General features: G+C 47.7%; 1 protein-coding gene across 4 annotated transcripts; it reads left to right on the top strand.

The window, feature by feature from the left end:
• The first annotated feature begins 7 nt into the window (after positions 1-7).
• Positions 8-22,400, top strand: OXNAD1 (oxidoreductase NAD binding domain containing 1). 4 transcript variants are annotated; one of them, XM_068152349.1, is made up of 9 exons: positions 8-42; positions 6,306-6,468; positions 6,731-6,794; positions 11,160-11,266; positions 17,133-17,274; positions 19,854-19,890; positions 19,996-20,096; positions 21,138-21,246; positions 22,044-22,400. In XM_068152349.1, the coding sequence occupies exons 2-9, from the start codon at positions 6,338-6,340 to the stop codon at positions 22,196-22,198; spliced, it is 846 nt and encodes a 281-aa protein (XP_068008450.1). In that variant the 5' UTR covers positions 8-42; positions 6,306-6,337; the 3' UTR covers positions 22,199-22,400. The 4 variants fall into 4 exon arrangements, with proteins under 4 accessions (XP_068008450.1, XP_068008447.1, XP_068008449.1 ...); XM_068152346.1 differs by having other exon boundaries at positions 19,854-20,096; XM_068152348.1 differs by lacking the exon at positions 8-42 and adding an exon at positions 428-540 and having other exon boundaries at positions 19,854-20,096.
• The last annotated feature ends 1,274 nt before the right edge of the window (positions 22,401-23,674 follow it).

Raw genomic sequence — 23,674 nt, 5'->3', positions numbered from 1 at the left:
GGGCGTGTCTCGCGCGTGCCTCGTCACGTGATGCGGCGGCGGGTAGGGGCTGCGGCGGGGCTGGGGGGGACGGCCGGCGATCGCGGCCCCGGGGCTGCTGTGGGGAAGGGGGACGGGGCCCTCAGGGAGCGGGGCACGGGGCCGCAGGAGTCTCCTCGGCTCGTTCCGCCACACACACACTGCGATCTCTCCCCACATCGCCTGCAGGCGGGGGCCTGCCTACCCACTCCCACTGATGCCTTCCGTTCCTCGGCCTTGCCGGTTCCCCGTCCTGACAGCCTGCTGCCGGAGGGGCTGCGCGGAGGGGCGATCGCGAGCGGCGGCAGGGGCTGGCAGGCTGGTGCGACGACCTTGGCCGTCACCACCTCCCAGGTCACGGCGGGAGGGCGGGCAGGGCGGCGGCCGTCCTGCCTGCTTCGTGCTGCCCTGCTTCAGCGAGGCGCAGGCTTCCCCGGGATTCAGTGTGCTGAATCCTCGATCGAGGGGGGCAAAGCCTTTTTCAGCCTTGACCTTTGCAGGAGGGACAGTTTGTACGGAGAGGTGCCTCTTGCACGTCTGTGTGCATGCTTTTGGTGAAAGATTTCCAATTGTGCTTGCTTGAGTGTCCTTTCTGCACCCTCCACACTCTCCTGCATTAACTGTTGCAGTAACTGGCTGCTCAGTGTGCTACAGGATAACTACAAATAACTGCAGCTACAGTTATCAACAAGCAATGCTAAACCAGGGCCAGTGGGTCTGAGGGTAAGGAGAATGAGCAAATTGCTTGATTTCTGATTTTAAGTGAGGAGAGGAAGGAGTCATATAAAAAAGTATCACATTTCTCTCAGTGGAGCAAAGGAAGTATTTGGTGTCGTTATTTCTGTGAGGGCTCGGGTAAGAAGAGAAGAAAAAATGAGGGAGAGCGTCCCACCAGACAGGAGCTTGGGAGGCTGAAGCGTTGCCCTTCCTGGAGGGCAAGGAATTGCCAAAGAGCTGGGTGAGCCAAGACAATCACGGAGATGACAGATGGAGGAGAGGCTGTTCATGTTTTTTAAAGGCATGACTCAGACTTGCAGAGGAGATCCAGGATTCATTAAGAGAGATTTTAGAATTTATTAGCTACAGACTGGAAGTTTCTATTTCCTGACTCTCAGGATTGGAAAGTGACTGATGGTAGTGTAAATGGAACAAGTATCTTCAACTGCCTGTCAAGAGTTATTTTTAACTTAGGCTAGAGTCTCAGGCTTGAAATAGTCTGTATCAATAGGATCTTTCAACTCAAGACTTCAAAGTTGTAGCTCTTAAAATAAGGTTAACATTTACTTTGTTTTCACTATTATATATTGGTGTTGAACCTGGGTTGAGTTTGTTTTGATTTTCTTGTGTGGAACTGGACTTCCTAAAGTGGCCCCAGTGAAAATGAGAGTGAGGGCAGCTTTAAGTAACAACAGAATTAAACCAAATACATAAAATAAGCAGTTGAGTCTTTGCATTTGCTTCTAAAGTTAGGCCACTTGTTTAACCAGGAGTGTGTAGTTGTGTTTGTGTAGTAGCAATTAATTGATCTGCTGGAGGGTAGAGAGGCTCTGCAGAGGGACCTTGACAGGCTGGACAGATGGACAGAGGCCAAGGGCATGAGACTGAACACATCCAAGTGCCAGGTTCTGCACATTGGCCACAGCAACCCCATGCAGTGCTACAGGCTGGGGTCAGAGTGGCTGAGAGCAGCCAGGTAGAGAGGGACCTGGGGGTACTGGTTGATGGTAGGCTGAACATGAGCCTGCAGTGTGCCCAGGCAGCTAAGAGGGCCAATGGCATCCTGGCCTGCATCAGGAACAGTGTGGCCAGCAGGAGCAGGGAGGTCATTCTGCCCCTGTACACTGCACTGGTTAGGCCACACCTCGAGTCCTGTGTCCAGTTCTGGGCCCCTCAGTTTAGGAAGGAGGTTGACTTGCTGGAACGAGTCCAGAGAAGGGCAACAAAGTTGGTGAGGGGTTTGGAACACAGCCCTGTGAGGAGAGGCTGAGGGAGCTGGGGCTGCTTAGCCTGGAGAAGAGGAGGCTCAGGGGTGACCTTATTGCTCTCTACAACTACCTGAAGGGAGGTTGTAGACAGGCAGAGGTTGGTCTCTTCTCCCAGGCAACCAGCACTAGAACAAGAGGACACAGTCTCAAGCTGCACCAGGGGAGGTTTAGGCTGGAGGTTAAGAGGAAGTTTTACACAGAGAGAGTGATTGCCCGTTGGAATGGGCTGCCCAGGGAGGTGGTGGAGTCACCATCACTGGAGGTGTTCAGGAGGAGACTTGACGGGGTGCTTGGTTGCATGGGTTAGTTGATTAGGTGGTGTTGGATGATAGGTTGGATGTGATGATCTTGAAGGTCTCTTCCAACCTGGTCTATTCTATTCCTCTTCTATTCTATTCCTCTTCTCCTCTCCTCTCCTCTCCTCTCCTCTCCTCTCCTCTCCTCTCCTCTCCTCTCCTCTCCTCTCCGAACCTCTCCTCTCCTCTCCGAACCTCTCCTCTCCTCTCCGAACCTCTCCGAACCTCTCCGAACCTCTCCTCTCCGAACCTCTCCTCTCCGAACCTCTCCTCTCCTCTCCTCTCCTCTCCTCTCCTCTCCTCTCCTCTCCTCTCCTCTCCTCTCCTCTCCTCTCCTCTCCTCTCCTCTCCTCTCCTCTCCTCTCCTCTCCTCTCCTCTCCTCTCCTCTCCTCTCCTCTCCTCTCCTCTCCTCTCCTCTCCTCTCCTCTCCTCTCCTCTCCTCTCCTCTCCTCTCCTCTCCTCTCCTCTCCTCTCCTCTCCTCTCCTAACCTCTCCTCTCCTCTCCGAACCTCTCCTCTCCTCTCCTCTCCGAACCTCTCCTCTCCTCTCCGAACCTCTCCTCTCCTCTCCGAACCTCTCCTCTCCGAACCTCTCCTCTCCGAACCTCTCCTCTCCGAACCTCTCCTCTCCTCTCCGAACCTCTCCTCTCCTCTCCTCTCCTCTCCTCTCCTCTCCGAACCTCTCCTCTCCGAACCTCTCCTCTCCTCTCCTCTCCTCTCCTCTCCTCTCCTCTCCTCTCCTCTCCTCTCCTCTCCTCTCCTCTCCTCTCCTCTCCTCTCCTCTCCGAACCTCTCCTCTCCTCTCCGAACCTCTCCTCTCCTCTCCGAACCTCTCCTCTCCTCTCCGAACCTCTCCTCTCCGAACCTCTCCTCTCCGAACCTCTCCTCTCCGAACCTCTCCGAACCTCTCCTCTCCGAACCTCTCCGAACCTCTCCTCTCCGAACCTCTCCTCTCCGAACCTCTCCTCTCCTCTCCTCTTATTGTGGAGAGCATTATGTGAGGTGATTCCTAAGGACAGTGCAAATCAAGAAGAATGAAGTCTTTATTCTCAGTCCTTCTGAAGGAAAGCACGTGATTCATTCTGGGGATGTGGTGATATAAGTAAAGTCAAAGCTCTTGGCAGACATCCATCACGTTCACTTTGAATGGGTTAATGTGGCGCAGAGCAAGCTTGAAAACATGAATCAAAAAGCAGGAAGCCTAAAAGAGAGATGTAGATGGATGTAATGAAGATACACTGTCTGAAGACTTCAGCTCATAAAAATCTTATGAATTTGAGTCATTCGTGGATTCTTGAGCACTCTCGGTTTACAAAGGGGATGTGCTGAAGTAGAGGAAGGTGACTTCTTCATTAGATGTGTGCTCTGTGTTTTAAGATTGTTAATCCTGTCATCAAAAGCTGCTTCTCATTTGCATGTAACAAGTGCTGAAGTGTTGTTTTGGGTTGTTTGTGTTTTTCAAATGGAGTGCTCTGTATATGCTGTGGCCAAAAAAAAAGGAATAGTTAAGTAGTTTTGTTCATTGTTGGTGAAAGAGTTCTAAATAATCCCACTTTGAAAAGTTGTGAAGCTGTTGTAAGTGCTACTAAAAATGATGGGCAGTTACAAGCTGCAGGAAGTGTTTCTTGAAAGTAGGCATTTTGAGTCCTTGGAGTAAATGTACTCCATTTCTGAGCAGCCTGATTGATGAAAGCCCTGTCTCCCATTCGTAGAATGGACAAATTACTGAGTGACCAGCCAGTGCAGCTGTCAGTGAGAGCCCAGAGCCTATGGGCCTAATTGAGTTGGCTCTTCACCTGGCAGAGCTGTGCTTGGTGGGGTGGACAGTCTCAAGCTGCACCAGGGGAAGTTTAGGCTGGAGGTGAGGAGAAAGTTCTTCACTGAGAGAGTCATTCGTCATTGGAATGTGCTGCCCAGGGAGGTGGTGGAGTCACCATCCCTGGAGGTGTTCAGGAGGGGATTGGATGTGGCACTTGGTGCCATGGTTTAGTCATGGGGTCTGTGGAGACAGGTTGGACTCGATGATCTTTGAGGTCTCTTCCAACCTTGGTGATACTGTGTGATACTGTGATTAGTTAAACAGGATGGATTGTTGCCATTTCAAAGGATTCAGAAAGAGAAGCAAAAAACATTTCAATTCCATGCTTTATAAGAATGCAGGGAAAGGGATTGAATGGAAGCAAAAGATAAGAGTGCTCTGAAGAAGCAGTGGGCTGCCTCGTAGAGTTGATGTAATTTGCTAGGTGGGGATAATAGGATGGAGAATTATGCTGGGCCATTTTAGGAGACACAAAGGCAGATTAATGGAATGAAGCTGGAGGTGGGGAGATTCAGACTGGATGTGAGGAGGAGGTTCTTCACCATGAGTTGTCCAGGGAGGTGGTTGAGGCCCCGTCCCTGGAGGTGTTTAAGCCCAGGCTGGATGAGGCTCTGGCCAGGCTGATCTAGTGTGGGGTGTCCCTGCCCATGGCAGGGGGGTTGGAACTAGATGATCCTTGTGGTCCCTTCCAACCCTGACTGATGCTATTTACAAGCAATGAGAAATAGCTCGTGGCTCACTGTGAACCTGGTCCTGTGCTTGATAAACTAAGGGTGTTTCTGACTGATTTCAGACAGTGTACATATCATTTTCTCTGCAGCACCTCTGTTTGTCTATGAGTTTTGGAAGCTTCACACCATGTTCCCACTGTAGCAGATGTGTCTGCTACGTGCTTAACTGTTTAGAGATGTCAATATTATGTGGGATATAGGGAGGTATGAGAGGTAATGTTTATACAGTTTTCTGGCCAGAGCCTTTCTTTACCAATAGAAAGGAGATGCATAGTCAATGTTTGATCTTCTTGCAAACATAGTATGAGCTTTTAGAACCACAGATATGCTGGCTGGAAGGGACTTCAGAGGGTCATCTAGTCAAAACTCCTGCTTGGTGCAGGACAGTTGCTAGCACTGGTTTAAGGCAGTTCCAGGTAGACCTTTGTACCTCTTGAAGTTCCTGGGGTTTCTCTTTTCCAGAGCTGCAGTTTCTCAGTGCCCCCTTGAAATGAAGCTCCACTGTTCAGCACGTGAGCTATCCCTCTGATGTCGTAACATCCCCAAGTTTGCTGATGGTGCTTTCTATCTTATCCAATTTACTGAGCTGTGTCAGACACAGTATTAACCCCAGGGTACTCTTACTAGCCAGCAAATGAAGCAACTTAAATCCATCAGGTTTTCAAACTTGCCAGCCCAGACAGTTTTCAGCCACTCCCAACAGTCCATCTGGCCTCAGCTTCCTGATGTATATGTGATGGGAGATGGTGTCAAAAGCTGCAGGGCAGTCAAGGTGTGCTGTCCCCTTAGCTCTGTGACCAGATATTTCATCACAGTAGGTGTTTATATTTATCAAACATGATTTGCCCCTGCTAAATTTGTGTTGAATCTCCCTGATTGCTTTCTTAGCTTTTCTGTGAGCATTTTTTCAGAGGGGTGATGCTGACTGGCTGAGGTCACTGCTTCTTGCCTCTTTGGGAAATGACTGTGCATTAGGCTTTTTCCAGTCAATTGGAGACTTGCTGTAATAACTGTTTTTCATAGGCAATAGAGCATGTCAGCTGTGTCTCTTAGCAACCTTGAGTGTAACCCATCTGGCCCTGTGGGGTTGAGTATCTCCAGCTTCTCTAAGCAGTTGGTGGCCCCACTCCTACTTAACCCTCTCTTTCTCAGACATCACTGGTACAAGAAGAGATCTAGGTACAGGCTTTGCCTGTGAAGACTGACTAAGAAGAGGTGTTGAGTACTTCAGCCTCTTCCATCTCATCTGTGACAAGGTTATCTTTTCCTTTGATGGCCAGCTGCATGTTTTCACTTCTTTATGATGCTTCCATACTCCTAAAATTCCTTCTTGTTACACTACATGCTTGTTGCTAGTTTTAGCTCCAGCTAAGCTTTGGCCTTTCTGGTTTAACGGAGATGACAGGTGGCAAACAGTGAGTATTTTATTTAACCACTATTTATCTGCATTTTTCAGGAGCTGGTGATTCTGAAGACACCTCAGCCATCATGGCTCATGCTACTGTTTGTGTGGGGTTTACTGTTTCTCAGTTACTGAGAGGTGCCAGAAGAATTTGTGTCACTCAGTCTGCTCTGATGGTGTTGAGGCACTCTGCTTTTTGTTACTGCACAGTGAATGGGTAGGTCATCCACATACAAAAGCTTCTGTTGCTGTTTTCAGTAGAATGTCCTGATAATGCTGTTAAAGCTGAAAATTACTACAGCCCTGTGAATACTTATTTACCTACTAATCACATACTTAATCCTTAGTTAGATTTATGTCATCTGTGGTCTGGGTGACACTAGGAGATTGTTATGGTGATAGAAATTCCTATCAGGGAGGGCCAGCAGCACAGCTGCCAAAATGACAGTTATCTTTGGGTGTTTTTGTTTTGGTTGCAGCACAGTAAAATCAAAAAGGAAAATGGATCATCTAGAGAGGACAGCAAAGAATTTTCGCCAGGAGGTCAGTATTCTCTTCTTTAAGTATGTAAGTTGGCTACTGGTTTGGTTTGTTGTTTCCTTAATGTGAAGAAACTGGATAGTTATTTGATTCTTTCTACTGGGCTGTCTGACTTGCTTTTCTCATTGTTACATTTGATTCTCTTGTAAAACAAGCTCCTTTTTTTGGTGCCAATGTGTGAATTGTTATGAGTTACAAAACTTGCCAGTTCCATGGGATGCAGTTCACATTGGACAAGGCATTTATTAGGATTCTTGCCCAGCATGGATTATGGTAAGTAATGGAAGCACACTGATACCTGTCATCTCCACATGGGCTTTTTATGGATTTCTACAGTTGTGGTTTGAATTTGAGAGTAAAAACAATGTGCAAAATACTCTTTTGTAACACAGGAGGTAAGATGAAAAGGCATTTTGATGGGAGAGATGATAGCCACTTGTAGAAAGGATTGTATCACATTGTCACTCTACCTTAGAGGTTGGAAGGCACCTCCAGAGATCATCAGGTCCAACCCTCCTGCCAAAGCAGGATCACACAGGGTATGCACACAGGAATGCATCCAGGTGAGTTTGGAATGTCTCCAGAGAAGGAGACTCCACAACCTCTCTGGGCAGCCTGTTCCAGTGCTCTGTCACCCTCACTGTACAGAAGTTTCTCCCCATGTTGAGGTGAAATCTTCTGTGTTCAAGCTTGTACCTGTTGTTCCTTGGCTTATTACTGTGCACCACCAAAAAGAGCTTGGCCCCCTCCACTTGACACCCAGCCCTCAGATATTGATAGACATTGATCAGATCCCCTCTCAGTCTTCTCGAGTAAACAGCCCCAGGTCTTTCAGTCTCTCTTCCTAGGGGAGGTGCTCAGGACAATTGTGTGTATGCACTTTAATTCACAAGCACAAGAAAGACCTCTCCATCCAAATCCAGACATGCTTATTCTGGATCTCAGTTTTGTGCACTCAGCATTCTTCTTCATCATGGTCAGAGGTGAACAATACTCTTGTGCTTCACAGAGATATTTCACTTCTGTGGGTAGCTAAAGTAGGTGTTTCTAAGTTTTTTGTTTCTGGGAGAATATGACTTCAGGTCTCAAAAATGTTTCACTAGTGAAAGAATTCTGCATTTGTCATAGACCTTTGGGGAGATGTGGGGCACTTTGCCTCAAGAGTCCCATCTTGAACTTCCTGTAACTGGAGAACAGTGCCTGGTTTTATTCTCTCAGTCATGATGGGCTAGGTTGGCATGTGTCACACAGCAGGACAAGCTGCCTTCTCCAGCACACTGCACAGCTGTGAATGTGCATGTGCAGGAATAATTAACTCACTTGTCTGCTGGGTTCTTCCCCAGTTACAGTTGAGAAAGAACCACAGGCCAAGTGAATTCTTCTCAAAAGGCAGCTGGGAGCAGGGGATATATAGGTAGCCCCCAAACTGAAGGTTCATCACTTGACACACAGTGTGTAGCAGGATGAGCTGAACACAAGGGTTTTTTGCCTGTTAGCAGAGCTGCCAGGGTGTGAGCCAGCTTTGGGAACCATGTGTCTCTGAGCTACCTCCCCTCCTCACACATAATGTCAGCTTCTCCTGGAGTACAGGTTGGCATGGCCTGTGGACTTACAGCTGCTCAGGTGGTTGTGACTCATGCAAGATTAACTCAGGACAGGGGGAAGAGGAGACAGGGACAGACAGGTGCACATTCTTGTTCACTTCTAATGTGGAAATAGCCTGGAAACAACTCTTGCACCTTTGAGTTTTGCAACCACGTGCTTTTTCATCTGGGATCTTTTTGATTGCTTAACTTTTCTGTTCAACATACATGCTGAATAGTTGGAAGACATGTAGGAAATGGATCCCTGAGAGGTATTGGAAGCTGTGGGGTGGTACAGGGAGCTAAGGCCTAAGAAAGAGAAGCAAGGTAGGATAGAAGAAAGAGCAGGGCTCACTTCTTGCTGCCACAAATTCTCTGCATATCAGAAGACCATGCCATTTCATTTTCTAATGCTTGATTTATTCTTTGTTGCTTTATTTCTGACCACTTTGAAATACTTCTTTTCAGTGCTCTGCTAGGTTGCAGATTCCATATAATTAGCAGTTGTTGGCTTGCTGCAGGCTGTATTTTGCCTTGTAGCCATTTCAGTCCTCTATGGAGGTGAAAGACTCAGAGCTCTATGCTGCCTTAGTGTGCATGCCAGACAATACTGCCTGATGAAGAGGGGAAATGGGAAACAACAGGGCAAGAAAAAGCATCTAACACTCTCTTGAACTACAACAACAAAGTCTGGAGTCCTGTGTCTTCCTCTCACTGCAGCCTTGATCTAGGGCACTTGAATACTCTAGGGACAGTCCAAAATACTGGTTGAATGTCTTTCATCACTCTGACTCTAATCTGATTTTTGTCATGGCTCTGCACTGATCAAGAATTGAATTTCCAGTGCTCTGTCAGCCAAAGGAATTAGGGAGTGTACTGAAGAGTAAGGAGGGGAATGAAGAATATCAAAACTTCATGTCCATTTCCTGCACTTAAGGTTTCTCCCTCAGAACAAACATTTAAGTCATGTCAGACATTTGTTAATTTGGAGTGATTGCATTCCTCATTTCATACTGGCTGCTAAAGTGGAGAAGAAATGTATGCTCCTTTATTTCAAGTTGGCAAATGTCCTGCTGCTTAATGGGACAGTTCAGATGCTGTTTCATGAATGAATTAGTTGCCTGCCATGTGTTTAAAATTAGACCATAGCTGCTTAATGCTCAATTACTACTTTTTTAAACCAGTTTGATCTTAATGAAATGAGAAATGGCAGAGTTGCAGTGATGTTGTTAGTGTTTCCTAGTGTGGTAGGTGACATCAGCACTTCTTTTAACAGAGTAAAATCTGTATGTTGGCCTCTGCAGAAAGTGCCTGGGGCATCACTTTATTTGTAGAGGAAGGAGTTTAGTCATTATAACTCAAAAATACCTGAAGAGGAAGTGTGGGGAGGGGAGGTGATGAAAATCCATGTTGCACTCCTGGGGCATCAATCATCTCCAGTGATCCTTGTTGCAAAATATGCTTTTTATGTAGAAAAGCATTCTTTGTCTTCTTCTTAATGTCTTTTCATAGTGTCATAGTATCAGTCAGGGTTGGAAGGGACCACAAGGATCATCTAGTTCCAACCCCCCTGCCATGGGCAGGGACACCCCACACTAGATCAGCCTGGCCACAGCCTCATCCAGCCTGGGCTTAAACACCTCCAGGGACAGGGCCTCAACCACCTCCCTGGACAACCCATTCCAGGGCTTCACCACTCTCATGGGGAAGAACCTCCTCCTCACCTCCAGCCTGAATCTCCCCACCTCCAGCTTCATTTCAAGAGCTTTTGAGCTATGGCTCTTACATCCTCTTCCATCTGGATGCCAAACCAAAACTCTTGTGTTGGCTGGTGATGAATGCTGTGTGGCAGTTTCCCTGTGTTCATGGATTGTACATGTGGTCAAATGGGTATCTGCCTAAAAGCAGTAACACAAAACCTGTTGGTTTTCTTTCATTAATGCATAGCACTTAGTGACCTCAGTGAGATGCAAATCCAGAATTCTCCTTGGGACTTCAGTAGCAGCTGATCTTTTTATGAGTTTGCTTTGTTCAGCCTGAACATGAGCCTGCAGTGTGCCCAGGTGGCCAAGAAGGCCAATGGCATCTTGGCCTGGATCAGGAATAGTGTGGCCAGCAGGAGCAGGGAGGTCATTCTGGGTGGCACTGGTTAGGCCACACCTTGAGTCCTGTGTCCAGTCCTGGGCCCCTCAGTTTAAGAAGGATGTTGAGTTGCTGGAATGTGTCCAGAGAAGGGCAGCAAAGCTGGGGAGGGGTTAGGGGTTTGGAGCACAGCCCTGTGAGGAGAGGCTGAGGGAGCTGGGGTTGCTTAGCCTGGAGAAGAGGAGGCTCAGGGGAGACCTTCTTGCTCTCTACAGCTACCTGAAGGGAGGTTGTAGCCAGGTGGGGGGTGGTCTCTTCTCCCAGGCAACCAGCACCAGAACAAGAGGACACAGTCTCAAGCTGTGCAGGGGAGGTTTAGGCTGGATGTGAAGAAGAAGATCTTCACAGAAAGAGTGATTGCCCATTGGAATGTGCTGCCCAGGGAGGTGGTGGAGTCACCATCACTGGAGGTGTTCAGGAGGAGACTTGATGGGGTGCTTGGTGCCATGGGTTAGTTGATTAGGTGGTGTTGGATGATAGGTTGGATGTGATGATCTTGAAGGTCTCTTCCAACCTGGTTTATTCTATTCTATTCTGTTCTGCAGGTAACAGTGAAGTCACAGATCTCTCACCCACAGAGGCTTGAGTACTTTTGCTGCAGATGATCTCTACCTAACACCATGGTTTATTTTCCTCTCATTAGGTAATTTCACAGGCTAAAGTGTGTGGAATCACCAATGAATCCGAGACAGTCAAAAGACTTCGCCTGGCTATTGCAGATAAAGATTTTACTTTCAAAGCAGGACAGTGGTAAGATCTGCTGCCATTGGAGGGGAAAATTACTAGCAGAAGGCCACTACAACACAATGTTTTAACAAGACTTGAGCCTTGGGAAGATTATTACTTTCTGTAATGCAGTGTTTTACCACTGGGTGCTCTGTCAGGTAGCTGATGCTTGGCATAGTTTTACAGGAGACATGATTTAATATGATAATGTTTAAAGGGAAGGATGATGTTCTTTAAATGTTCAGTTTGACTTTGGGGGCATTTTCCTCTGGTTTCTGTGTATTACACTGTTTCCTCAGGACCACTGTGAATTACACTGCACTTGATTCTGCAGATCTACAGCTTATCTACAGCCAGCACCAGAACAAGAGGACACAGTCTCAGGCTGTGCCAGGGGAGGTTTAGGCTGGATGTTAGGAAGAAGCTCTATACAGAGAGAGTCATTCATCATTGGAATGTGCTGCCCAGGGTGGTGGTGGAGTCACCATCATTGGAGGTGTTCAGGAGGAGACTTGATGGGGTGCTTGGTGCCATGGGTTAGTTGTTTAGGTGGGTTGGATTGGTTGATGGGTTGAACGCGATGATCTTGAAGGTCTCTTCCAACCTGGTCTGGTCTGTTCCTATTCCTATTCCTATTCCTATTCCTATTCCTATTCTATTCTATTCTATTCTATTCTATTCTATTCTACTCTACTCTACTCTACTCTATTCTACTCTACTCTACTCTACTCTACTCTACTCTACTGCTCTGCTCTACTCTACTCTACTCTACTCTATTCTATTCTATTCTATTCTATTCTATTCTATTCTATTCTATTCTATTCTATTCTATCTCTTTATTGTCTCTATTTACTAGTTAGTTTTACAGAGACTCCTGGTTTGGGTTTATAATTAAACCAGAATTGCTTCCTCTCTGAACACCGAGTCTGTTGGGTCTGATTAATACATAAATACACAGAGGCAAACTTGAAAAAACAAACCAACTGGGATTATTAAACCTTTGAAATAATTAGCTGTTTGTTTAAGCAGCCATACACAGCTTATTTTAGCCCCCCATGGAAATAGTGGGTTTTCATGTTTCTCTTCCTTCCTTGTTAAAAATGTTCCCACTCAAACCCTTTGCTTTTTTTTTTTCCCCTCTTTTAGAAATTAATTAAAACCTCTGAGTGGCTGCTTTTAACTTGGGACATTTAAATGTTCTTCAGGTTTATGTTGGCCTAGGCCATCTGATGGTGGTGGTGCTGGAATCAAAGTATAGCTGCTGGGGTATTAACGCCATATGTTACTCATGGGGTGCTAATGTGCTGCCTTTTAAATTTAGAACCAGAACACAAGCTGATGATTGCAGTAATTTGTTTGTGGAGCAATTTGCTGGCAGTTTTTTTGCACATGTACAGTGACTCACATCAAATTCTGGCTTGCCAGGACTTGGGAAGTGCATTTCCACGCCAAAAATGTTTTAGCAATTACCGTGCTGAAAACTGAAAGCTTTAATTACAATTACTCTTTTTCATCTCCTTCTTCCTTGAAGGTAGCCTAATGCTATTGGAAGGTACACAATGACTTCTCCAGGCTTGTAGCTAGGAACTGTGGTTGCATTTTTTTGATGAGCAGTACAAAACACCAGGCCACAGTTTCCTGAGGAGAAAAGGCCAGCTTGCTAGGATTTGCTGCAGTAAGATCTTGCAGCCCAAGAGTGGCACTAAAGCTGTGAGGTATTTTGTGGAAGTGTTGTCACAGAATCACAGAATGCTAGGGGCTGGAAGGGACCTCCACAGATCAGCCAGTCCAACCCCCCTGCCAGAGCAAGATCACCTAGACCACATCATACAGGAACACATCCAGGTGGGTCTTGAAGATCTGCAGAGAGGGAGACTCCACAACCCCCTGGGCAGCCTGTTCCAGGGCTCTGTCACCCTCACAGGGAAAAAATTCTTCCTCATGTTCACATGGAACTTCCTATGCCTCAACTTCCACCACTGCCCCTGGTGCTGGCATTGGGCATCACCCAGCAGAGCCTGGCTCCAGCCTCTTGCCACTCACCCTCTACATCTTTATAAACATGAATGAGGTCACCTCAGGCTCCTCCTCTCCAAGCTACAGAGCCCTCAGCTCCCTCAGTCTCTCCTCATAAAGAAGATGTTCCACTCCCTAATTAATCATTTTTGTGGCTCTGCTCTGGATTCTTTCAAGCAGTTCCCTCAGGTCCTTCTTGAACTGAAGGGCCCAGAACTGGACACAATATTCCAGATGCAGCCTCACCAGGGCAGAGTAGAGGGGGAGGAGAACCTCTCTCCTTCTACTAACCACAGCCCTTCTAATCCACCCCAGGATGCCATTGGCCTTCTTGGCCACAGGAGCACACTGCTGGCTCATGGTCACCCTCCCATCCACTAGGACCCCCAGGTCCTTTTCCCCTTCACTGCTCTCCTGTGGGTCAGTCCCCAACCTGTACTGCTCCCTGGGGTTGTTCTTTCCCAGGTGCAAGACTCTCCCCTTGCCCTTGTGGAATTTCATTCACTTTCTCCCTGCCCAACTCCAGCATGCCTGATGTCTTGCTGAGCGGCAGCACAACCTCCCAGTGTGGCATCCACTCCACCCAGGTTTGTGTCATGACCAAGCCTCTCAGAAACCACAGGGAATGTGCTTTGCAGGCAGCACGATGGCAGGCAGGTGTTTGCCTGACTTCTGGTAATAATGAGGAGAGTTGTTGCTGTTGCCTCTCTTGATTTACTGAATCCTGCACTGAGGTTTGTGCATATCAGTAACACTTTGAAGAAGTGGCTTTTTGGTTTGGCTGTTTCTGATCTCCTTCTCCAGCAGCTGCTAATTGTTCTGTTCTTCAAGATTTGGTTGAGAGAGCCTTCAAAAAGAGGGAAATGGAGAGTCACAGAATATCTGATTCTATGAGTCTGTGATCTCTGTTCTGCATTGTCATGCACCTCTCCTTGTGGATTCATATTGTTGGTGGGGTGAGCTCTTTTGTTTCTGTTGGTTTGGATTTTTTTTCCCTAGAACTCCTCTTTCTGGTTACCCTGACACAGATAGCATCTCTTCAGGAGCCCTCTTCCTACACAGAGCTAAGATGAGACAAGCTATCAGAGGTACAAGGCAGCCCACTGTCACACAGTATACTGTGCCCTGGAGTCTTCCACACTTATGCAAATGGCAGAGAAATACAAACCCAGAAAGAAACCAAGGCCAAATTAGCCCTGCAGAATGGTGAAAACAATGCTTGATTTCAGCACTTAGGGACAAGTTCTTTACCATGGGGGTGGTGGAACACTGGAACAGGTTGCCCAGGGAGGTGGTTGAGGCCCCTGGAGATATTCAGGGTGAGGCTGGACAAGGCCCTGGGCAGCCTGATCTGGTTGGGGATGTCTCTGCTGACCTGCTGGGTGAGCTGGGTGGATGAGCTTTAGAGGTCCCTTCTGCCCCAAACCATTCTATGATTCTCTGATTCTCTTACAGCAATATTTGAGTTTGTATGTTTCCCCACCTGGCTTGAGCATTGCTTCCCTTAGGTGTCAAGCAGAACATTGAATGGAAATGACTTGAATGGAAGTTGTTCCTTTACAGCATGTGTGTAATTCCTCGCCCCCTCCCCTTTTCCCCCCACTTTTCATTGCAGGCAGCGTTAGCAGTGAGATGATTGTCCACCAGAGGGTGCTAAAGAGCTGCAGTAGCGTCTTGAGACGTTCCTCCCGATAACAATAAATGCTGCAACACAGGACTCTGCCTGTCCAATCTCTCGGGTCCTCACTGCCAGGAAGGCTGAGCCCCGTGGTCAGTGAGGCTGCAGAAGCTGAAGAGAGCAAAACAAACCTTCTCAGCTTTTGACTTTTCATTTGCAGCCTTTATAAGCACCAGCAAGCTTATTAGCAGCAAGTTAAACATCACACCACTATAGCACTGCATCTATCACACTGTGTGCATTCTTCAGGAGAAAGAGATGTTTGTCTCTGATGGGTGAAGCTCTGTGGGGCAGCAGCTGGCAACATTCATTTTTCTTTCTTTAGAAAGTAGTGAACTATCCCAAGTGCTGCTTTTCCTCCCTCCAGAATTTGCAGCCTCCATGAAGAACACAGCCTGGCTGGTTAAGGCAATTCTCTGCCCAGTGGAATTCTGTCTGTGTTTCTTGTTGCATTCTCTAATACTGAGCCAGCCCAGCTCAGGCTTCAATGGAACAATGATCTCTGTGCTTGGCCTTGCTGACAGGTGTGCTGGAGCTGCACTGTTAGTTTAAAACATTAGTGTTAGTTTTAGTCTTCTTTTGAATTGCAAGGATCTTGTTATGTGGTGTAGAAAGCTGAAGTAGTTAAAGATCTGTGCAGTGCAGAGGAGTTTTAAGTGTTGAATCATAAACTGACTTGTAACTTTCAGATACTATTTGGAATATCAGAGACTTCTGACAATTAGTTACATCTCATGTGTAGCAGTGACTGTGAGGACAGACTGAAGGAGTTGGGGCTGTTCAGTCTGGAGAAGAGAAGGCTCCCAGGTGACCTCATTGTGGCCTTCCAGTATCTGAAGGGGGCCTACAGGAAGGCTGGGGAGGGACTGCTCAGGATCTCAGGTAGTGATAGGACTAGGGGGAATGGGATGAAGCTGGAGGTGGGGAGATTCAGGCTGGATGTGAGGAGGAAGTTCTTCACCATGAGAGTGGTGAAGCCCTGTCCAGGGAGGTGGTTGAGGCCCTGTCCCTGGAGGTGTTTAAGCCCAGGCTGGATGAGGCTCTGGCCAGGCTGATCTGTGTGGAGTGTCCCTGCCCATGGCAGGGGGGTTGGAACTAGATGATCCTTGTGGTCCCTTCCAACCCTGAATGATACTATGATATTATGACTTGCCTTCCAAGCTCTAATTAGTGGATTTGCAAAAGTTTAGCCATATGTTACCTTCTAACCTGCAGAAACCCACGAGTGGTTTACTGGAGCTTTTGAAGAGCCCTGCAGTGGTTTCTTCCAGCTCCATTTACTGGTGGCTGGCTGCCAGCAGAGGGCGCTGCGGCTCAACAACTGCAGCGCTGCTGCTGCTGCTGCTGCTGCTAACGCAGTCTCCGCCTGAGACATTCGTTACACAGTCTGCCTTTACTTCAGGTGTTTCCTCACCCAAGAAAAGAAAGTGTTTCATCCGAGGTCACTTCCCTAAAATGACTTTCCAGAACTTCTTGTGTCTGAAAATTGAAGAGCCCATCAAAAGAACCAAAAGGAGTGGGATGAAAGCCACTCTGTCAAGCCCTGCTGTGCTTTTGTTCTAATGCACACATCATACTGGAGTCCTGCTCTGCTGTAAGATGTGGTGTCCAATGCAGAATGGTTTGAAAACCTGCTGATTTAGCACAGGTGGGGACACGTTCCTAGATGACAATAAGGAAATTAGGACTGAGAGGTGACCTCATTCATGTTTATAAAGCTGTGCAGGGTGAGTGCTGAGAGGCTGGAGCCAGGCTCTGCTGGGTGATGCCCAATGACAGCACCAGGGGCACTGGTGGAAGTTGAGGCATGGAAAGTTCCATGGAACCATGAAGAAAAATGTTTTCCCTGTGAGGGTGACAGAACCCTGGAGCAGGCTGCCCAGGGGGGTTGTGGAGTCTCCCTCTCTGGAGACACTCAAAACCCACCTGGATGTGTTCCTGTGTGATGTGCTCTAGGTGATGCTGCTCTGGCAGGGGGGTTGGACTGGCTGATCTGTGGAGGTCCCTTCCAGCCCCTCACATTCTGTGGTTCTGTGAAATGGGATTACTTGAAGTCCTTTCATTGAAGAAGTTCTGTTATGGAAATGCAGAGGTCTCTGTAAAGGAAGGGCAATCAAGACAAGTCAGCCAGTTTGGTTTGATCCATGCTTGGGGTGCTTGGATTTTTGTAAAGCTTTCATTTCTGGTTGCTTTTAGGGTTGACTTCTTTATTCCTGGACTGTCTGTAGTTGGAGGATTCTCCATATGTTCAAGCCCTGGCCTGCTGGAACGAGAAGGAGTATTAGAGCTGGCAGTGAAGCACGCTGATCATCCCCCTGCTCAGTGGATTCACACAAAGGTAAGCAGGATCAACTCTGAGATTTGGCCTTTTCCTTCTTATTGTGTAGTTTTTGGGGCTGGGGAGGGGATGGCACATGTGGTTTCAGACCACTTTTTGCTAGTGCCTGCAAAACTGTTCAGCCATTTGTAACACCAGGTAAATCTTAAAGCCTTTTGTTGAGGAAGGGACTGGAACTGAACATTCATGTGGTTATGACCACCTGCTGCCCCCACTTGTGCTTGGTGGATCTGCAGTGATCCTGTAGTTAGTGCAGACAGGGATCCTCAATCCTTTGGGATTCATGAAGTGAAAAAAGCTGAGAAATCTGTGTTCTGACTTGTGTGCCTGAGAAGAGGCTGTGTCAGATCTGGTAACTTGCCATCAGTCCTGGCCCTCCCTACAAACACAAACTCATTGTCAGGTGAATTTGGATTGCTAATATGGGGAGCAAAGGGAGATGCTGGGAGAGGATTTTCTGAAAGGGTGAAAGAACGGAGTGCTTCAGAATTTCTGTAGTATTCTTCTAAGTGTGCAGTTTTTATACCCTTGGCATGACTCAAGGCTTGATTCATGCAGTATTAGAAGTCTGCCTGGCCTCTTGTGTTCATTTGTTGACCCCATTTAGTTATAGTCAGAAGAGCAATGGCTGCTGCTGATCATATTTCACAGATGATCTCTTCTGTCAACTTTTGTTCTGCTCACAGCCCTCTGTGACCTGTCCTATTTACTGTTCTTTGCCTGGCATTTGTGTTTTGTGAATGTGGCTGCAGTTTGGCAGGTTATGCTAGGTTGGCTGCAGTTTTGTTCAGAGTTACAGTCAAGATTGATGCAGATTTCACAGAATGTGAGGGGCTGGAAGGGACCTCCAAAGGTCATCCAGTCCAACCCCCCTGCCAGAGCAGGAGCACCTACACCACATCACACAGGAACACGTCCAGGTGGGTCTTGAATATCTCCAGAGAGGGAGACTCCACAACCCCCCTGGGCAGCCTCTTCCAGTGTTTTGTCACCCTCACAGGGAACATTTTTCCTCTTGTTTCCATGGAACTCCCTATGCCTCAGCTTCCACCAGTGCCCCTTGTGCTGTCACTGGGCATCACCCAGCAGAGCCTGGCTCCATCCTCTCGGCACTCACCCTGCACATCTTTATCAACATGAATGAGGTCACCTCACAGGCTCCTCCTCCCCAAGCTAAAGAGCCCTCAGCTCCCTCAGGCTCTCCTCACAAGATTTACTAGAATTGAGAATGTGCAGAGTGATGTTAGTCTAGTAGTTAACCATAGCAAGTTGTCTCCACTGGAACATGAACAAAATGACCCTGTTGAGATGTTGTGTAGAACTTGCAGTGCTTGTGCCTGCACTCCTGGGAGGGTTGTGAGGTTTTTGGTGTTGCTCTTTCAAGAATGTGGAGGCACAACTTCCTAATTCCTACTCTCTGAAGACCCTTGGGATTTTGGATGTTGTAGATCAGTTTGCTGTTGCTGAGTGTTCTGGCTGAGCTTATAGGAAGGTCTTTAGTTAGTGGATTAGCTAGCTCAAAGCTGATGCTGTAGAGACACCTCCCAGGTATGCATGGACTCCTCTGGCTCAACAAAAGGGCAGGCAAGGAGAAGATGAAAATAGCAGTGTAGAATTTGAAATGGTTTATATATGGTGAAAAAACTTTGGTACTTACTTGTTTAAAAGTTACTGGAAAAGGATTTGGCATCTCAGGGTAAAAGATGTTATTGGAGTAGTTAGAACTCATTTAAAGGCTCACAGGATGGGAGGGGTTGGAAGGGACCTCCAGAGACCATCGAGTCCAACCCTCCTGCCAGAGCAGGACCATAGAATCCAGCACAGGTCACACAGGAACACAACCAGATGGGTCTGGAAAGTCACCAGAGAAGGAGACTCCACAACCTCTCTGGGCAGCCTGCTCCAGTGCTCTGTGACCCTCACAGTGAAGAAGTTCCTCCTCATGTTGAAGTGGAACCTCCTGTGCTGTAGTTTCTATCCATTGGCCCTTGTCCTATCCCAAGGTGCAAGTGAGCAGAGCCTGTCCCCTGCCTCTTGACCCACAGCCCTCAGATATGTAGAAACATTGATTAAATCCCCTCTCAGTCTTCTCCTCTCCAGACTGAACAGCCCCAGGGCTTCTCCAGACTGGACCTTTTTGGAGATGCTTATTTTTTAATGTTACTGTGTGTTAAATCATTGACTTCCTTCTGTGGCCTCACAGCAAGGCCTGGGCTGGGTTTGGGTAAAGGAGTGAGCTCACATGCTAACCTGGGCTTTTCACAACCACACACTGCTCTTGAAACACCTGCATGAATCCTTCCTCTTGCAACTCTTACAGAGCTGGGAAGGAACTGGGAGTCACCACCCTGCCTTCTCAGAAGACCAAGACTTCTGGGAGCAGATCTTGATCCCTGGAGACACTCAGGTTACTTCAGATAGTTTGAAAGTGCATTTGTGTTCAAGTACTTAACTTTTCCCCCCAGGTCAATAAACATAAGGAAATCACAGTCCAGCAGGTCTTGTACTGTGGTGCAAGAAGATGAATATTTCAACTTTGCTTTTAGTTTTGAAATCAAGTATCTTCTTTTTCATCCTAGTGTGCTCTTGGCTCAGAAGTGGCTCTTCGAGTGGGAGGTGATTTCTTCTTTGATCCTCAGCCTGGTGACGCCCCTGTAAAGCTAGTGCTGATAGCAGGGGGTGTTGGAATTAACCCATTGTTTTCTATACTGCTGCATATAGCAGATCTTCATGCATACCAAGAGGGTAAAGGAAATGGATACAAAATGGGAACGGTGAAGCTGTACTACAGTGCAAAAAAGACAAGTGAACTCTTATTTAAGGTAAAGAATTCCTTCACAGAATAGCTCTCAGATATCATAGAATCAGTAAAGTTGGAAAAGATCTCAGAGATCATCAAGTCCAAGCTGTCACCCAACACCTCATGACTAGACCATGGCTCCAAGTGCCACGTCCAGTCCCCTCTTGAACACCTCCAGGGATGGTGACTCCACCACCTCCCCAGGCAGCACATCCCAATGGCTAACAACTCTCTCAGTGAAGAACCTTCTCCTCACCTCCAGCCTAAAGTTCTCCTGGTGCAGCTTGAGACTGTGTCTGTGACTGTTCCAGTCAGAACAGAGGAAATTTTTTTCCTCATGTTCACATGGAACTTCCTATGCCTCAGCTTCCACCCAGTGCCCCTTGTGCTGTCATTGGGCATCACCCAGCAGAGCCTGGCTCCAGCCTCTTGGCACTCACCCTGCACATCTTTATCAACATGAATGAGGTCACCCTCAGGCTGCTCCTCTCCAAGCTACAGAGCCCTCAGCTCCCTCAGGCTCTCCTCATAAAGAAGATGTTCCACTCCCTAATCATTTTTGTGGCTCTGCTCTGGATTCTTTCAAGCAGTTCCCTCAGGTCCTTCTTGAACTGAAGGGCCCAGAACTGGACACAATATTCCAGATGTGGCCTTACCAGGGCAGAATAGAGGGGGAGGAGAACCTCTCTAAATCTGCTAACCACAGCCCTTCTAATCCACCCCAGGATGCCATTGGCCTTCTTGGCCACAAGAGCACACTGCTGGCTCATGGTCTACCTCCCATCCACTAGGACCCCCCAGGTCCTTTTCCCCTTCACTACTCTCCTGTGGGTCAGTCCCCAACCTGTACTGCTCCCTGGGGTTGTTCTTTCCCAGGTGCAAGACTCTCCCCTTGCCCTTGTGGAATTTCATTAAGTTCCTCACAGGGTCAGCCCTGTGGACTCTCCCCATCAAGTTCCCAGTGTTGAGATGAGAGTCTCAGCACCCAGCAGTCGGCAGTGGGGCTGTGTGCATGCACCATGGAGTGGGCTGTGGTGTTGATGAAGTCTGTTTGGCATTGCAGCAGGACATTCTTGGTTTGATGGCTGCCTTTCCTGGGAAGATCACTTGTCGTTTTCACATCACCCAGCAGCGTTCCCAGATCTGTGAAGAGCTTCAGCCACACGTTACAGGTAAACACAGCAGTGTGTAGCCAAGGTGGTGTTTGAGCTCTGAGCTTGATTGCAGCCTAGGGGATGAAGTTGCAAGCATGGTTTAACACTGACAGATTCAAAACAGGAGTTCAAACCTTTCTAATTTCACTTGGGGAGGGGGAAATTTCCCTTCAGAGTTTTTGGGTTGGTTTGGTTTTTAAGTTCTAATAACAGAGGAGGTTTAAAGCTGAAATTCATTGTGGTATTTCTGCAATAAAGTTTGGAGGGGGAAACTGTTCAGCAAAGTATTTATTTTGCTGGAGGTGGCATTGTATCAGAATCAGTCAGGGTTGGAAGGGACCACAAGGATCATCCAGTTCCAACCCCCCTGCCATGGGCAGGGACACCCCACACTAGATCAGCCTGGCCAGAGCCTCATCCAGCCTGGGCTTAAACACCTCCAGGGACGGGGCCTCAACCACCCTAACTGATGAAGGATCATCTGGCTTCTTGTAAGAGAGGCTTCAACCATGGTTGCTCTCTGTTGCATTGGTGTTGGAGATACTTCCCTGTTTTTTTTTCAGCTGAATTGTGGGGTTTTAGTTACATGTAAGCCATGTTCCCCTTCAGTGAGCAATATCCTATCCATTCCAGCTGGAAGTACTGGTCTAAATCCCCAAAGGTTTTGGAGGCCTCAGCTCTTGATACTTCTTATCCTTGAGCAGGCCTGGCACTTTTAAAGACTTGAGGATTTGGGTAAGCTCTAAGCAGTCATTCATCTTGAAATGACTTCTTGAGTAACATTGCTGTTCTGTTCCCTGCTTTTCATTTGTCAGAGGGAAGAATATCTGGAAAGGATCTGGCAAACCACGTGTCTAAGGATACTTTATGGTACATCTGCGGTCCGCCTCCTATGATAGAATCTGTATCCAAACTGCTGTCCGGCATTGGTGTTCCCAGAGACTGTGTCTTCTTTGAGAAGTGGTGGTAGTGGCACCTGCTGCACAGGAGAGGCAGGCTGTGTGTCCAGTGCATTACTTTGACAAGCTGAAATGCACAGAAATGGACTGTGATTTATTTGATGAGGATGGCTCCAGTCCTGACGGTGTTCCTTGGATTGAGCTGCAATGCACAACACGATGCTGCTCTGGGGGGGGGATGTGATTTTATATTAAAGAGATTCACTGCTCTGAGCTGTTGATGGTTTGCTCATTTCACTTTATAGCCTTGCTTTGTTACTCAACTGTTCAAAGTCTTTCAGTGCCTGATTCAGCAGATAGAATAGAATAGAATAGACCAGACCAGGTTGGAAGAGACCTTCAAGATCATCGTGTCCAACCTATCATCCAACACCACCTAATCAACTAAACCATGCAACCAAGCACTCTATCAAGTCTCCTCCTGAACACCTCCAGTGATGGTGACTCCACCACCTCCCCAGGCAGCCCATCCCAATGGGCAATCACTCTCTCTGTGTAGAACTTCTTCCTAACCTCCAGCCTAAACCTCCCCTGGCGCAGCCTGAGACTGTGTCCTCTTGTTCTGGTACTGGTTGCCTGGGAGAAGAGACCAACCTCTGCCTGTCTACAACCTCCCTTCAGGTAGTTGTAGACAGCAATAAGGTCACCCCTGAGTCTCCTCCTCTCCAGGCTAAGCAGCCCCAGCTCTCTCAGCCTCTCCTCACAGGGCTGTGTTCCAAGCCCCTCACCAACTTTGTTGCCCTTCTCTGGACTTGTTCCAGCAAGTCAACCTCCTTCCTAAACTGAGGGGCCCAGAACAGAACCAGTTAGGTGGTTAGGGCACACCTCGAGTCCTGTCTCCAGTTCTGGGAGGAGAATCAGTTGTGCAGCACTGCCAGCCCAATTTACAGTCGATAGCCACTTCTGCATCTGCTCCACATCACTGTGTGCTGCTGAGGCCACACCCTGCCCTCCCCACTTCTGCACAATACATTGGTGTTTTCCTAGGAGGATGGTTGTGTTGTGACTTCCTTCTCTTGCCATTCTTGTTAAAAGAGGAAAACACAACCTTGTGTGTGGTTTAGGTCAGCCAGCTGTGTTGATGGTGAAAGACCTTTTCTTATATTCAGAGTATTGGTTGTTAAAGTGTGAAGAAGCTGCCAGCCTCTGCCAGAGCTGTATGGTTATTGATGTGTCCCTCGCTGGTCCCCAGCTTGCACTCACATGTGTCACATCCCCCAAAGCAGCTATGGCCAGCCACAGCCAAGACAGGAGACCTCCATGATCCTGCTGCAGCAGAGAGCTTTAGAAGGCTCCAGGATATTAGTTCTCTTTGGGGGGAAAAAAGGTCTGTAAAGTTTGCCCTTTGAAGGTAGGAGTGTACCTCTGAGAGTGTCTCTGAGTGTAATGGCAGACAGCTAAGCCCTTCCTGATTGAAGCAGCTTCCCCCAGCTTGTAGAAAAACTCTTCATAGAAATGATAACCCACGAGTTCCTTAATGATCTGCA

This window comes from Melanerpes formicivorus, unplaced genomic scaffold, assembly GCF_026170545.1.
Source record: "Melanerpes formicivorus ecotype bairdi unplaced genomic scaffold, bMelFor1.0.p_v2 SCAF_23, whole genome shotgun sequence".
NCBI lineage: Eukaryota > Metazoa > Chordata > Aves > Piciformes > Picidae > Melanerpes > Melanerpes formicivorus.
The sequence above is the reverse complement of the archived record's forward strand: the minus strand, read 5'-3'. Positions and strand labels throughout refer to the sequence as shown.